This window comes from Trematomus bernacchii, unplaced genomic scaffold (assembly GCF_902827165.1).
Source record: "Trematomus bernacchii unplaced genomic scaffold, fTreBer1.1, whole genome shotgun sequence".
NCBI classification, from domain to species: domain Eukaryota; kingdom Metazoa; phylum Chordata; class Actinopteri; order Perciformes; family Nototheniidae; genus Trematomus; species Trematomus bernacchii.
Window position 1 is genome coordinate 129,073 of NW_022987598.1, and position 14,942 is coordinate 144,014.

The 14,942-nt window shown below is 40.0% G+C and overlaps 1 protein-coding gene across 1 annotated transcript; it reads right to left on the bottom strand.

The window, feature by feature from the left end:
- Positions 1 to 553: 553 nt before the first annotated feature.
- smpdl3a (sphingomyelin phosphodiesterase acid like 3A) lies at positions 554 to 14,851 on the bottom strand. The gene is made up of 8 exons (XM_034130636.1): positions 14,629 to 14,851; positions 12,795 to 13,008; positions 10,381 to 10,525; positions 6,235 to 6,331; positions 5,522 to 5,685; positions 3,284 to 3,464; positions 2,033 to 2,157; positions 554 to 1,372 (listed from the first exon to the last, which is right to left on the bottom strand). Exons 1-8 carry the CDS (start codon positions 14,732 to 14,734, stop codon positions 1,034 to 1,036), a joined length of 1,371 nt encoding a protein of 456 aa, XP_033986527.1. The 5' UTR covers positions 14,735 to 14,851; the 3' UTR covers positions 554 to 1,033.
- Positions 14,852 to 14,942: the final 91 nt, after the last annotated feature.

The window sequence follows — 14,942 nt, forward strand, 5'->3', positions numbered from 1 at the left end:
CCAGAAAGTTAAAAATAGTTTTTTCAAAACTCCACAAACAATATTTTCCTTAGATAAATCCCTCCTTAACCGAAGAATGTGGAAACAGTGCAAATTGTCATCTAGATGCCATTTGGAAAACTTTTGATGCCTGAACAGTAAGAAAAGAAACTGTAAATTGTAGGATGGATTTTTGGTAACAGCAAAGCCACTTGGAGGCTGGAACCGACCAGAAGTAACTAATATCTACATTTAATAAAATAAACAGTAAAAGCAAAATACGCCGCCAGTATACCAGTATGTATATATATATATATATACTGTAGGCCCTTCTCATGATTCCTGCAGAGAACCAAATATCCAAAAAAGTGACCCCTGAGATGAATCCCTCCTGATTTGATGATTAAGTGGAATGTTTTAACTCTAAAAAGGTCTAAAACTTAAGATTAGAAAGATATTATTGTCCCATAAAAGTTCTTAGAGTATTTCCTCTTTATGATAATACTACTACTCCTACTCCTACTCCTCCTAATGGATTTTTGGTAACAGCAGAGCCAGTTTAAGGCCCTTCTCATGACTCCTGCAGAGTAACAAATATCTAAAAAGTGGCCCCTGAGTTGAATCTCTCCTCTTAGATCTTCCTCCATGCTACCATCCTCCCTTTTGATTTGATTTGATTTCATTCGAATGTGTAAAACAAAATAATAATGAAATTAAACATGAGAATGATGATATTGTACAAACTTAAGCGGTAACAAATTATATATAAACAAATGAACTACCTAATTACACATCTGAAACGGGGTGGGAAGAAGTTAACACTTATTTAATCCCACCCCCTCTCCCAAAAACTAAATTATTAACATATATATTTGTTTTCTTTTAACAAAATGTACATCTAAATGTCTCCTTTCTCCACACATCTAAATCAATATATATGTCTTAATGTTCTCTGTATTAAATACCTTATTAGTTGTGTAATCGGGCAGTTTATAATCTGGATAGCTTTGATACCAGAAGGCCCTTCTCATGATTCCTGCAGAGTGAGAAATATCTAAAAAAGTGGCCCCTGAGATGAATCCCTCCTCTTGGATCTTCCTCCCTTCTCCACACATCTGGAGTATGACAGCTGGTCCAGGTGGAGCATGGCACACACCTGGCTGATCTTACACGCCCCCCCGCAGGTGAAGCTGCTGTCGTAGCCCACCATGAAGTGTTTGAAGTAAGAATCGAAGGCTGTGCTCTGCTCCATGAAGCTCAGACCCAGCTTCAAAAGGCTGAGCGGCTTCAGGTCGGCCAATCGGAACGCCTCCCTCAGGACGTACTCCCGCCTCCACGCAGCACTTTGTCTCTCGTTGGCCTCCGTCAGATTCAGAAAGTACTGCCAGATGTCCTTCACAGGGAGAACAGAGCCGTTAGAAGGGAGAGAGGGAGAGAAAGAGACATTTTGAATACCAAACAACACAGTTATTGTGAGCTGATTGACAGCGTGGTAAATCATCAAAGAGACTTCTGTCTTTGGTTAAAGTTAAGTAAGTATTTCAAAGAAGGACATTTCAATTTGGACCTGAATATTGTTAATGTTTGCGAACTCAGAATTGCTTTTTAGAATAAGGTCAAACAAGGTTTCATTGAGTTATAAAAAAATGAAGGATAACTCTAAAGCCCTTTACCAAAGTTTTATTATTATTAGTGTAACCTTTTTTTGAACAAAAAAGCAGTTCTAAGCAGATGTTTTAACACGGGAAAAGCAACCAAAAATAGTTACCTATGCCTTTTGCGTTGTTTTTTGTTAGTGTATTGCAGGTAGAGTAAAAGTTAAGAGTGCATGTTGCAGTTCAGACATTTTTGGTTGGACCTGAATTTTTGTCAAAATGCCTGCAAACTCAGATCTCAGAAAATAGCTTTTCAACTCAATAAGGTTTCATTGTGATAAGAAAAACATAAAAGGATCACACTAGAGGCCTCAAACAAACTTGTATTTAGTTGTTTAATTAGTTTATTTAGCTGGAACAGTTTGCTGGTTGTGTTTGTGTAGCCTGGAGCTCCTCACCTGCATGGAGAAGTCCTCGGTGTCGTACAGGTACATGCGGAAAGCTGGGTTGTTGGAGAACGGCTCCAAAAGACTTTTGATTGGTGTGACGGCCGGAGAGACAAACAGAGAATTCACCGGTTTACCTGCAGAGCGAGAAAACACACATATCACAGGATTCAGCTGCATCAAACACTGAAGGCATGTGTCCTGGATCCCTTTTGACTTCCTTTTAAGAAGTCAGCAGGTCTTTTATTTGTTCCTCTTTCATCGTACAATTGGATGCTTACATCAGGAACAAGTGAGCTTCGTTTGAATACTACAGTATACGGCCTGGACAATTCTGGAAGAGCTAATATATGTACATTTAGCAGACTTGCATTGCAAAAAGCCGATGTTTCGAGTAGTTTCAGTCTGATTTTTGAGAAATATACACGACTAAATTTGCTTAGGTGGAGGTCAATTATCTCAGAATCAAATGCAACCGTTTTCTATGTTTTATTCATCAAAAATATCAACTTTTGGTACTTTAGAGTCAAATCAAGATAATGTTTTGTTTTGATTTGATTTAGAACAATAATACAAAAATGTAACATGAGAATTATTATACAATACAAACTTAAAGTTGGGGTAGGTAATTTTGGAGAAACCAGCTCGAGTGCGCTAGAATTTGAAAATACACAACCGGAAAAAATCTGCCTCTTCCTTCAGACTTCCTTACAGAGCCCCTCCTCCAACACACACGAACGCACACATGACCAATGAGGGCACGAGATAAGTTTGTGCACAGATGGAAGGCTGACAGGCAGGTAGGCCATCCAGTTATTTTAGCCGGGCCGGCTCAGATGATTGGTCGTGCTTTTTACAGCGGCTTCCACAGATGAAATATTTTATGTATTTATTGTCAAAGCATTTAATGTATTCATTGCTATCGGGATGTTAAGAGCATTCCATGGAATATAACAAAAAGTGTTTCTGAAGTGAATTACCTACCCCACCTTTAAGCTGTGTCAAATTGATATACAAAAATATGACTGATTCTAAATTATATATAAACAAATAATCTACTTAATTACACATCCAAAAAGGGGTGGGAAGAAGTTTACACTTATTTAAATCCAACCCCTTCTCCCAAATACTAAATTATTAACATAATAAACTGTAAATAAACAAATAAACAAACAAATGCATAAGAAAGGTAAATGATATTCAAGAAAGGATAAAATAACAAACCAAATAAATAAATGAACTGCAAACCCAGTTATGACTCACCTTGTTGGTCCAGCAGCACCATGATGCTGTCCCGGTGTGTGTGTCCGTAGAAATGTCCCGCGATGACATCACTGTGCTTCCTGAAGATGGAGACCAGCCGCTCGTTGTGTTTCTCTCTCACCGCCGTGGTGTTTCTGACCCAGGGGAGGTAACCCACCGGCACATGAGCGATGATGTACACCTGAAGCAACAAGAAGACACACACATTTAATCACAAGTCTTAAAGGTCTCCTATCACGCAAAATGCACTTTTTAATGTCCTTTATACACTAATGTGTGTCCCCGGTGTGTCAGGGAACTCAACCGTCCGTATCCAAATCTCTAAAAACGGGGCTACAACGGAGCTGATCTAGATTTGCGTCCGATATGACGGAATATCTGAAATGTGGGTTGGCTTTACACCCACGGCCCTATCAGAAACGTCGCTATCAGAAACAATGCCCGACGTGTTTTGGACGCAATATGGTCTTTGTTTACATTAGCAAGCATCGCTAACACTCGGAGCTAACCTGTACTGGAGAGAGTATGTGTAAAAAGCAGGATATAAAAAAAGGAACTCACCTTGTGGTATAACCCGCAAGAGAAAAATAGTTTGAGCTCCATACTGTTTCAGAAATAATCCTTGATGTGGTTTTGTGTTCAAAAATAATATGGCGTTTCATCACGGCAGCATTTAGCTGTTTTTTTTGAAAGGTCATCTATTATGCAAAATCCTCTTCTCCATGTCTCTTCTACATCAACATGTGTCCCCTCTTCTTCACGTCTCTTCTACATCAACATGTGTCCCCTCTTCTTCATGTCTCTTCTACATCAACATGTGTCCCCTCTTCTTCATGTCTCTTCTACATCAACATGTGTCCCCTCTTCTTCATGTCTCTTCTACATCAACATGTGTCACCTCTTCTTCATGTCTCTTCTACATCAACATGTGTCCCCTCTTCTTCATGTCTCTTCTTCATCAACATGTGTCCCCTCTTCTTCATGTCTCTTCTACATCAACATGTGTCCCCTCTTCTTCATGTCTCTTCTACATCAACATGTGTCCCCTCTTCTTCATGTCTCTTCTACATCAACACGTGTCCCCTCTTCTTCATGTCTCTTCTACATCAACATGTGTCCCCTCTTCTTCATGTCTCTTCTACATCAACATGTGTCCCCTCTTCTTCATGTCTCTTCTACATCAACATGTGTCCCCTCTTCTTCATGTCTCTTCTTCATCAACATGTGTCCCCTCTTCTTCATGTCTCTTCTACATCAACATGTGTCCCCTCTTCTTCATGTCTCTTCTACATCAACATGTGTCCCCTCTTCTTCATGTCTCTTCTACATCAACATGTGTCCCCTCTTCTTCATGTCTCTTCTACATCAACATGTGTCCCCTCTTCTTCATGTCTCTTCTTCATCAACATGTGTCCCCTCTTCTTCATGTCTCTTCTACATCAACATGTGTCCCCCTCTTCTTCATGTCTCTTCTTCATCAACATGTGTCCCCTCTTCTTCATGTCTCTTCTACATCAACATGTGTCCCCTCTTCTTCATGTCTCTTCTTCATCAACATGTGTCCCCTCTGTATAAAGAGACTCTGAAAGTTTCAGGAACAAAGATTCTCTCTCTTTTTGTCCTGATCCATTTCTATAAAAACCTGTCTGAAAATGAGCTGATCAGATTTTGGCCACTTTATGATGTCATAACTATTTTTTTGTCTTGTGTAACCATTAGCCAATCACCAACCAAGGTAACCCCCCCCCCCCCCCACCTTATCACCTGAATCTCCTCCTAGAGCACCATTGTGTTTTTGTAACCAAATGTCTCTCAGAGGGGCGTGGGGAGGGCTCCTTATTTTCATCTAAAGTAACAGACAGAGAATCAGCACTTTGGAAACAGGGCTGAAACAGAGGGGATTATGGGTAATGCTGCAATGATCTGTTTGGTGTTTGGAGCCAAACACTTCAGAGACATGTTTTTGTATATATCTGAGACCTGTGATATATTGATGAAAAACAGTATAATAGGGGACCTTTAATGCTACAGACCCAGAATCAGCAATTCTCTAACAGGGCTGAAATAGAGGGATCTGAGGCTAGAATGGGTGATCTGTTTGGTATTTTGAGCAAAACATATCATATTACATGTTTTTTATATATCTGAGACCTATAATATACGCCTAAAAACAGTATAATAGGAGACCTTTAAAGTGGAAACAGGGTTCAAGATGTAAAGACAGAACATATATCAGACCTTCTCCAGACTCTGAGCAGCTTTCTGCAGAGTCTTCTCGAGCCACTCGAACTGTCCTGCAGGGTCCGTCATGTTTTCCGTCACTTTATTAGGACCGTAGTAGAGGATGGTGTTCAGACTGACGACCCGCAGACCAGGCTTCACCAGCTGGGAGTAAAAACCTCCTGAAGGAAGGGGACAAAACCAGAAAATAAAACCTGACAAAAGACAGTTATTGTGAGCTGATCGACAGCGTGATCAATCATCAAAGAGACTCTTTTTCTTTGGTTAAAGTTAAGTAGCTATTTCAAAGCAGGACATTTAAAAATTGGACCTGAATATGTTTTATATGTTTGCAAACTAGTTCCTGAACAGTGTCCTTCAGATATCCAAGAGAGGGAGTTACACAGTCACAAGATGGAGGAATATAAAGCAGTATTCAATGTTTACTTCAGATTAGCTCCACGTCAGAAATGAGCATGCTTGTCATATGTCTATCTCCATAGAGGCTGAATCATCATGTTAATCACATAGCTATCATATGCCTAAAACAGTCCTGATGCTCTTCTAGGTAATCATACATCCTGTCATGAACACAGCTACAGTTGGGATACCTTTGTTATCACGTGTACTCTGATATTGGAAGAGTACATTCAGTATTTTCCCAACAGAGGGTTAGATAAATGGATTCAAACCATGTTGTGTGTGTGTGAGGATTAAAGGAGACCTGTTACCCTGAGAGAGAGTGAGCAGAGCTTCATTCTGCAGCCACGGCCTCCACAGCTCTGCAGCAGCTCGGTACACGGCGTTAGTGGAGGTCGGCATCTGGTCCTAAAACAACCACGCACAGAAAGAGGTAAATATATACGTTTTGCAGCAGATCATTAAATGTCTTCACCTGCCGAGACACTACGGATGTGAATCAGCATTTAAGATAAGATAAGAGAAGATGTACTTTATTGATCCCAATTTGGGACATTTTTGCGTTGCAGCAGCATAAAAGACAAGGCATTGCACATAAGAGAAATTAAAAGGGAAGAAATAAACAATTCTAAAATGTAAACGTCTAAACATAGAAATAAAACAGCATTAAAAAAGTAGACAATATACATGTTGAAATACCAAAAAATGCTTTCCTAAAATGCAATCACTTCAATATTAATTAACATTTTTTTCTACATTAAGAATCGGATATTAAGTTTTGACTGATATCAATTTGCAAATATTAACATTAGATGGAAATAAGATGTCGAAAAGAACACACTCTTAGATATAGCTTAAATATTTGCCTTGAAAATGCTCAAATGTAAAGATATCTGTATCTAAAAAATAGTAAAAAAAGGCACATACAAATTGATCTAGAGAATCAAAGAGTATCAGAAAAGCTTTCCTCCACCTGTTTTAAAATCTGGTGAAACGGAGTAAAAAGTGATAATGGGGTAAAACTGAGCTAAACTCGTACACCTCCTCCTTTTTGCCATTGCGTGCCGTATGAGGATCTTAAAGGTCTGCTATTAAACTGTTTTTCATCAATATATCACAGGTCTCAGATATATACAGAACCTGTCTCTGATTGGCTGAAACACCAAACAGATCATTGCAGCATCCCATAATCCCCTCTGTTTCAGCCCTGTTTCAAAAGTGCTGATTCTCTGTCTGTTACTTTAGATGAAAATAAGGAGCCCCTCCCCACGCCCCTCTGAGAGAGATTTGGTTACAAAGAACTCAATGGTGCTCTAGGAGGAGATTCAGGTGATAAGGTGGGGGGGGGGGGGGGGGGGGTTACCTTGGTTGCTGATTGGCTAATGGTTACACAAGACAAAACATCGTTATGACATCATAAAGTGGCCAAAATCTGATCATCTCATTTTCAGACAGGTTTTTATATAAATGGATCAGGACAAAAAGAGAGAGAATCTTTGTTCCTGAAACTTTCAGAGTCTCTTTACACAGAGGGGACACATGGTGATGTAGAAGAGACATGAAGAAGAGGGGACACATGTTGATGAAGAAGAGACATGAAGAAGAGGGGACACATGGTGATGTAGAAGAGACATGAAGAAGAGGGGACACATGGTGATGTAGAAGAGACATGAAGAAGAGGGGACACATGTTGATGAAGAAGAGACATGAAGAAGAGGGGACACATGTTGATGTAGAAGAGACATGAAGAAGAGGGGACACATGTTGATGTAGAAGAGACATGAAGAAGAGGGGACACATGTTGATGTAGGAGAGACATGAAGAAGAGGGGACACATGTTGATGAAGAAGAGACATGAAGAAGAGGGGACACATGTTGATGTAGAAGAGACATGAAGAAGAGGGGACACATGTTGATGTAGAAGAGACATGAAGAAGAGGGGACACATATTGATGTAGAAGAGACATGAAGAAGAGGGGACACATGTTTATGTAGAAGAGACATGAAGAAGAGGGGACACATATTGATGTAGAAGAGACATGAAGAAGAGGGGACACATGTTGATGTAGAAGAGACATGAAGAAGAGGGGACACATGCTGATGTAGAAGAGACATGAAGAAGAGGGGACACATGTTGATGTAGAAGAGACATGAAGAAGAGGGGACACATATTGATGTAGAAGAGACATGAAGAAGAGGGGACACATGCTGATGTAGAAGAGACATGAAGAAGAGGGGACACATGTTGATGTAGAAGAGACATGAAGAAGAGGGGACACATGTTGATGTAGAAGAGACATGAAGAAGAGGGGACACATGTTGATGTAGAGGAGACATGAAGAAGAGGGGACACATGTTGATGTAGAAGAGACATGAAGAAGAGGGGACACATGTTGATGTAGAAGAGACATGGAGAAGAGGGGACACATGTTGATGTAGAAGAGACATGAAGAAGAGGGGACACATGTTGATGTAGAAGAGACATGAAGAAGAGGGGACACATATTGATGTAGAAGAGACATGAAGAAGAGGGGACACATGTTGATGTAGAAGAGACATGAAGAAGAGGGGACACATGTTGATGTAGAGGAGACATGAAGAAGAGGGGAACACATGTTGATGTAGAAGAGACATGAAGAAGAGGGGACACATGTTGATGTAGAAGAGACATGGAGAAGAGGGGACACGTGTTGATGTAGAAGAGACATGAAGAAGAGGGGACACATGTTGATGTAGAAGAGACATGAAGAAGAGGGGACACATGTTGATGTAGAAGAGACATGAAGAAGAGGGGACACATGTTGATGTAGAAGAGACATGAAGAAGAGGGGACACATGTTGATGTAGAAGAGACATGAAGAAGAGGGGACACATGTTGATGTAGAAGAGACATGAAGAAGAGGGGACACATGTTTATGTAGAAGAGACATGAAGAAGAGGGGACACATGTTGATGTAGAAGAGACATGGAGAAGAGAGGACACATATTGATGTAGAAGAGACATGAAGAAGAGGGGACACATATTGATGTAGAAGAGACATGAAGAAGAGGGGACACATGTTGATGTAGAAGAGACATGGAGAAGAGGGGACACATGTTGATGTAGAAGAGACATGAAGAAGAGGGGACACATGTTGATGTAGAAGAGACATGAAGAAGAGGGGACACATATTGATGTAGAAGAGACATGAAGAAGAGGGGACACATGTTGATGTAGAAGAGACATGAAGAAGAGGGGACACATGTTGATGTAGAAGAGACATGAAGAAGAGGGGACACATGTTGATGTAGAAGAGACATGAAGAAGAGGGGACACATGTTGATGTAGAAGAGACATGAAGAAGAGGGGACACATGTTGATGTAGAAGAGACATGAAGAAGAGGGGACACATGTTGATGTAGAAGAGACATGAAGAAGAGGGGACACATGTTGATGTAGAGGGAGACATGAAGAAGAGGGGACACATGTTGATGTAGAAGAGACATGAAGAAGAGGGGACACATGTTGATGTAGAAGAGACATGAAGAAGAGGGGACACATGTTGATGTAGAAGAGACATGGAGAAGAGGGGACACATGTTGATGTAGAAGAGACATGGAGAAGAGGGGACACATGTTGATGTAGAAGAGACATGAAGAAGAGGGGACACATGTTGATGTAGAAGAGACATGAAGAAGAGGGGACACATGTTGATGTAGAAGAGACATGAAGAAGAGGGGACACATGTTGATGTAGAAGAGACATGAAGAAGAGGGGACACATGTTGATGTAGAAGAGACATGAAGAAGAGGGGACACATGTTGATGTAGAAGAGACATGAAGAAGAGGGGACACATGTTGATGTAGAAGAGACATGAAGAAGAGGGGACACATGTTGATGTAGAAGAGACATGAAGAAGAGGGGACACATGTTGATGTAGAAGAGACATGAAGAAGAGGGGACACATGTTGATGTAGAAGAGACATGAAGAAGAGGGGACACATGTTGATGTAGAAGAGACATGAAGAAGAGGGGGCACATGTTGATGAAGAAGAGACATGAAGAAGAGGGGACACATGTTGATGTAGAAGAGACATGAAGAAGAGGGGACACATGTTGATGTAGAAGAGACATGAAGAAGAGGGGACACATGTTGATGTAGAAGAGACATGAAGAAGAGGGGACACATGTTGATGTAGAAGAGACATGGAGAAGAGGGGACACATGTTGATGTAGAAGAGACATGAAGAAGAGGGGACACATATTGATGTAGAAGAGACATGAAGAAGAGGGGACACATGTTGATGTAGAAGAGACATGAAGAAGAGGGGACACATGTTGATGTAGAAGAGACATGAAGAAGAGGGGACACATGTTGATGTAGAAGAGACATGAAGAAGAGGGGACACATGTTGATGAAGAAGAGACATGAAGAAGTGGATTTTGCATAATAGGGGACCTTTAAATCGAAGTTACCTGCGGCCAGTAGTCGTGGTTTCCCAGCGCGGGGTAGACGGTGATGTTGGGAAAGTGTTGTCTGATTGTCTCCGTCATGTTCCCGATCACCTGGACCACCAGGTCTGTGGAGAGCTCGCCTGCAGGGACGTGAGGGGGACTGTCTCTGGGGGAGAGGAGGGAAACATATTGATTATTAATTATTTATTAACACTATAAGCCCACAAGTAAATGAGCCACCAGAATAAGAATAGGTTTGGGAGATTTATTTGAATTTACAGACACACTAAACAGGGATTATTTTTGATAAACTGACCACATATTGGGAATATAGGCTGAGAATAAATTCAAATATATACAGTTCTATAATATTTAGACTGATAGAAATAAAGTATGATATAAGGATTCAGGTGCTTTCAATGTTACAGTAAAAGATTCCCAGTTCAAATATTTAAGTTTTACTGTAATTGTGAATATGCTGTATGAGTCAGCAATAACGATAGACTGATATTTCTGCAATATGTGTGGAGAAAACCCTGATTTCTCAACACATATTGCAGAAATATCATGACTCCCACAGCACAGTGCATTTCCTCCTCAAGTGAAAAGGCAAAGTCATGCTACAGAGCTCAATAACAAAGGAATGAAGCAAGAAATCTGCCTGCACAGTAACTTAAACTTGCAAAGACTACCTGGGGTGAAGGATTAAGTGTTTTCTTAAGTATGTTAATACGCATGTATGCATTCCTGGATTAGCTGCTGATCAACAGAGAGCTGGCTGCAGGGACTTCATGTTTGTAATCACAGTTTAGTGAACATTAGTACGCACTTCTCTCCAGAGAATACAGAGTGTTTATTTATGCTACTGTTCCAAGAGCTGAAACTAAACGTGGAGAAACGAGAAGTTGTTTTTGCACTTGTATCCAAGTATTTAATGCACATTTTATCATTTTTTAGCATTAATTCGTTTATATTTTCTAGCTTTTTCCTATTATTTTGGATAGTAGAGACACTACATACTGATATACACCTGAACATCAGCAGGAGAGGACTCTTTAAAGTAGAGACACTACATACTGATATACACCTGAACATCAGCAGGAGAGGACTCTTTAAAGTAGAGACACTACATACTGATATACACCTGAACATCAGCAGGAGAGGACTCTTTAAAGTAGAGACACTACATACTGATATACACCTGAACATCAGCAGGAGAGGACTCTTTAAAGTAGTGACACTACATACTGATATACACCTGAACATCATCAGGAGAGGACTCTTTAAAGTAGAGACACTACATACTGATATACACCTGAACATCAGCAGGAGAGGACTCTTTAAAGTAGAGACACTACATACTGATATACACCTGAACATCATCAGGAGAGGACTCTTTAAAAGTAGAGACACTACATACTGATATACACCTGAACATCAGCAGGAGAGGACTCTTTAAAGTAGAGACACTACATACTGATATACACCTGAACATCATCAGGAGAGGACTCTTTAAAGTAGAGACACTACATACTGATATACACCTGAACATCAGCAGGAGAGGACTCTTTAAAGTAAAGACACTACATACTGATATACACCTGAACATCAGCAGGAGAGGACTCTTTAAAGTAGAGACACTAAATACTGATATACACCTGAACATCAGCAGGAGAGGACTCTTTAAAGGTCATTCGAGTTTATGTGAAAAAAAGGCCAAAAGCAATGACTACTAAAAAAAAGAGGAAGTCAAAAACATCCATAGTGACTTCCTTTATAGAGACTTCCTCATTCTTTAAAAAACCTCAAAGTGGTTTCACATTTTGAACACATCACACACTGAGCTGTGAGAAACAAGGATGTGAAACTGCTGCAAAACCACAGCTCTAGTTTCTATGAAGTGTTCGTCACACACTGCTCATTTTCACACAACAGATTCAAAGCGTTTCGTCCCAGTTTTAGTCAAGAAAGCAGGAAAAAGTCATATTTGTCGAAGAACAAGAAGGAGAGGAGACATGAAATAGCTATAAAATCACAAAATCTATCTAGACCGGTGATGATGGCTGCCGTGTCCTTTGCTTCTCTTCAACTCTGCATATTCTGTTCTTGTACATATCCTATATTCTATTGACTTGTATATATACTTTTTGCCACCAAAACCAAAACTATGTAAAAATATGGTTAATGGTCATCATTATCCACCATTGTCTGACTGAAGAATTGAATGTTGTATTGTTTTTTGTCGTCATAAACTAAATTATATTGGTGTGCCAATCTGCTTACTTATATCAATTTTTTATTTTTTTATTTTATTATATATGTTGCATCGTTGGAGGAGCTCAGGTCAGAAGAGTTTCATTGCCATTTCTACCCTGTAGCTTATGTGCATATGACAATAAAACCTTTGAATCTTGAATCTGAATCCTCATACTGACCCGGTCCATATGATGAAGTCGTCCGGCTTTGTGAGCGTTGCCATGTGATCGAAGGCCGACTGGATGAGGCGGTAGGGCGAGTCACACAGGAAGTCTCCGAACATGCCGGGGTTGGTGGCCGGGACACCTTTAGAGGAGAAGCACACCTTAGTGGGGTCCGGGGTCAGGTGGTAGGTGGGGTCCAGGTGGAGGTCAGTGATGTGCCAGAACCTTCCTGAAGAGAGATGGAGGGAAGGTGGATAAGAATAAGGGAGCAAAGAGACAGAGGGGATAACAAATAAGATACGATATTACTTTAATGGTCAGATCAAGTCTGAAATTTGACTTGCATCACAGCAGCTCCATGTCCAACATCAACAGACAAATATCAAGACACAATACATGAAAAACAAACATTTAACAGCACGATCACTGAGAGAACCTGCTCAAAGAGCCTTCAGCGTGCGTTTGATCTGGACTCAGCTCTGTATTTACTGAGAGGATTGACTGGAGCACAAAGGATGCTTCAGTCTGACTTTATTGATCTCCCATTAGATGGTAGCAGTTCATATTCTCTGCTCAGAACATGGTTTTGGGTCCCAGAGATAATGTTGTTGGACAGCAATTTAAATATGACAACAGATGCAATGAGTGGTAGAGAATGGAGATGGGCACGGGGTATTTTTGACCAAACACATGCAAGTAAAGGTTAAAATGTGTTGCAACAAATTCATAAATAATGCATGTATTTTTGCATTAAGTTCCATTATGAAGAAGGGATGAAAGAGACGCTGAAATATATATATTTATTAGGACATGTGCATGGTTTATTTTTTACTAAAAGACATGCAAATGAGGGTTAAAATGTGTTAAAATAATGTCATGTATTTTTCGCATTTAGTTCCTTTTAAGTTTTATGTTGGGCTGATTAATTCATTTATTTTTACTTGCTCGTTGAGCACTAAATAATGGCATAAGTCCTATTTTTGAAATATTTAAAGGTGGGGTAGGTAAGTTTGAGAAACCGGCTCGAGATACACTTTTTGTTATATTCCATGGAATGCTCTTAACATCCCGATAGCAATGAATATCTTAAGTGCTTTGACAAAAAATACATAAAAAAATGTCATCTGTGGAAGCCGTAATACTGTAAAAAGTACGACCAATCATCTGAGCCGGCCCGGCTAAAATAACTGGATGGCCTACCTGCCTGTCAGCCTTCCATCTGTGCACAAACTTATCTCGTGCCCTCATTGGTCATGTGCGCGTTCGTGTGTGTTGGAGGAGGGGCTCTGTAAGGAAGTGGCACATTTGTTCCGGTTGTGTATTTTCAAATTCTAGCCACTCGAGCTGGTTTCTCCAAAATGACCTACCCCACCTTTAAGATGACAAATTAATTGTATCATTTATTTGATTCATGTTAAGTTATAAAACAAACTCCAAAAGCCTGTTTTACAATTAATAAAAAGTAAAAAAATAAAAATTCAAACCATTAAATTACATGTCAGGAGAGTTTCTGGCCAAACTCCATTTAAAAAACAGTTAATTAATTGGTTAATGATCATTTATATTGAATATGCAACTCCCATAGAACAAATTAACAAGTAATATAAATAAACAATATCTTAGGGTTAATTCGGCGTGCATGCCATCAAACAAAAAGCACTAATTTTCATTTAAAAAAACGACTTTTACAACTGAATCCTCATATTGTTCATCATCTGGCAGAGAAACAATGAATGTCCATTTACTCTGAACATTGTACTCTGTGCAGTCTTATACATTCAACAAAAAGACACACAAATAAACTTCTACACCTCCACCTCCAGAGTTCATTAGCGGGGTTTCCTCTCACCTGTGCCCGGCAGGTAGCTGCTTTTAGCGGGCGCCGCTTCCAGAGGAGCCGCTCCACACAGCAGCAGCAGCAGCGGAACAACACAAGAAAGTAGTCCCATGTTCATCCTGTTAAAAAAAACACACTGTTTATATGTTAAAAGTTAAACCCCCTCAGTTTGGAGCAAAATATAAACTACATTTAAACTAAAGTATGTAACCACTGCAGGTCGTTCTCCTCGGAAATAAACAGGAAGTGCACACAGGTCATGTGACTCGTGTTTTGAAGCTCAGGGGGAGGAACTGAGATCTGCTGCTTATCAATAAAGGGAAGTA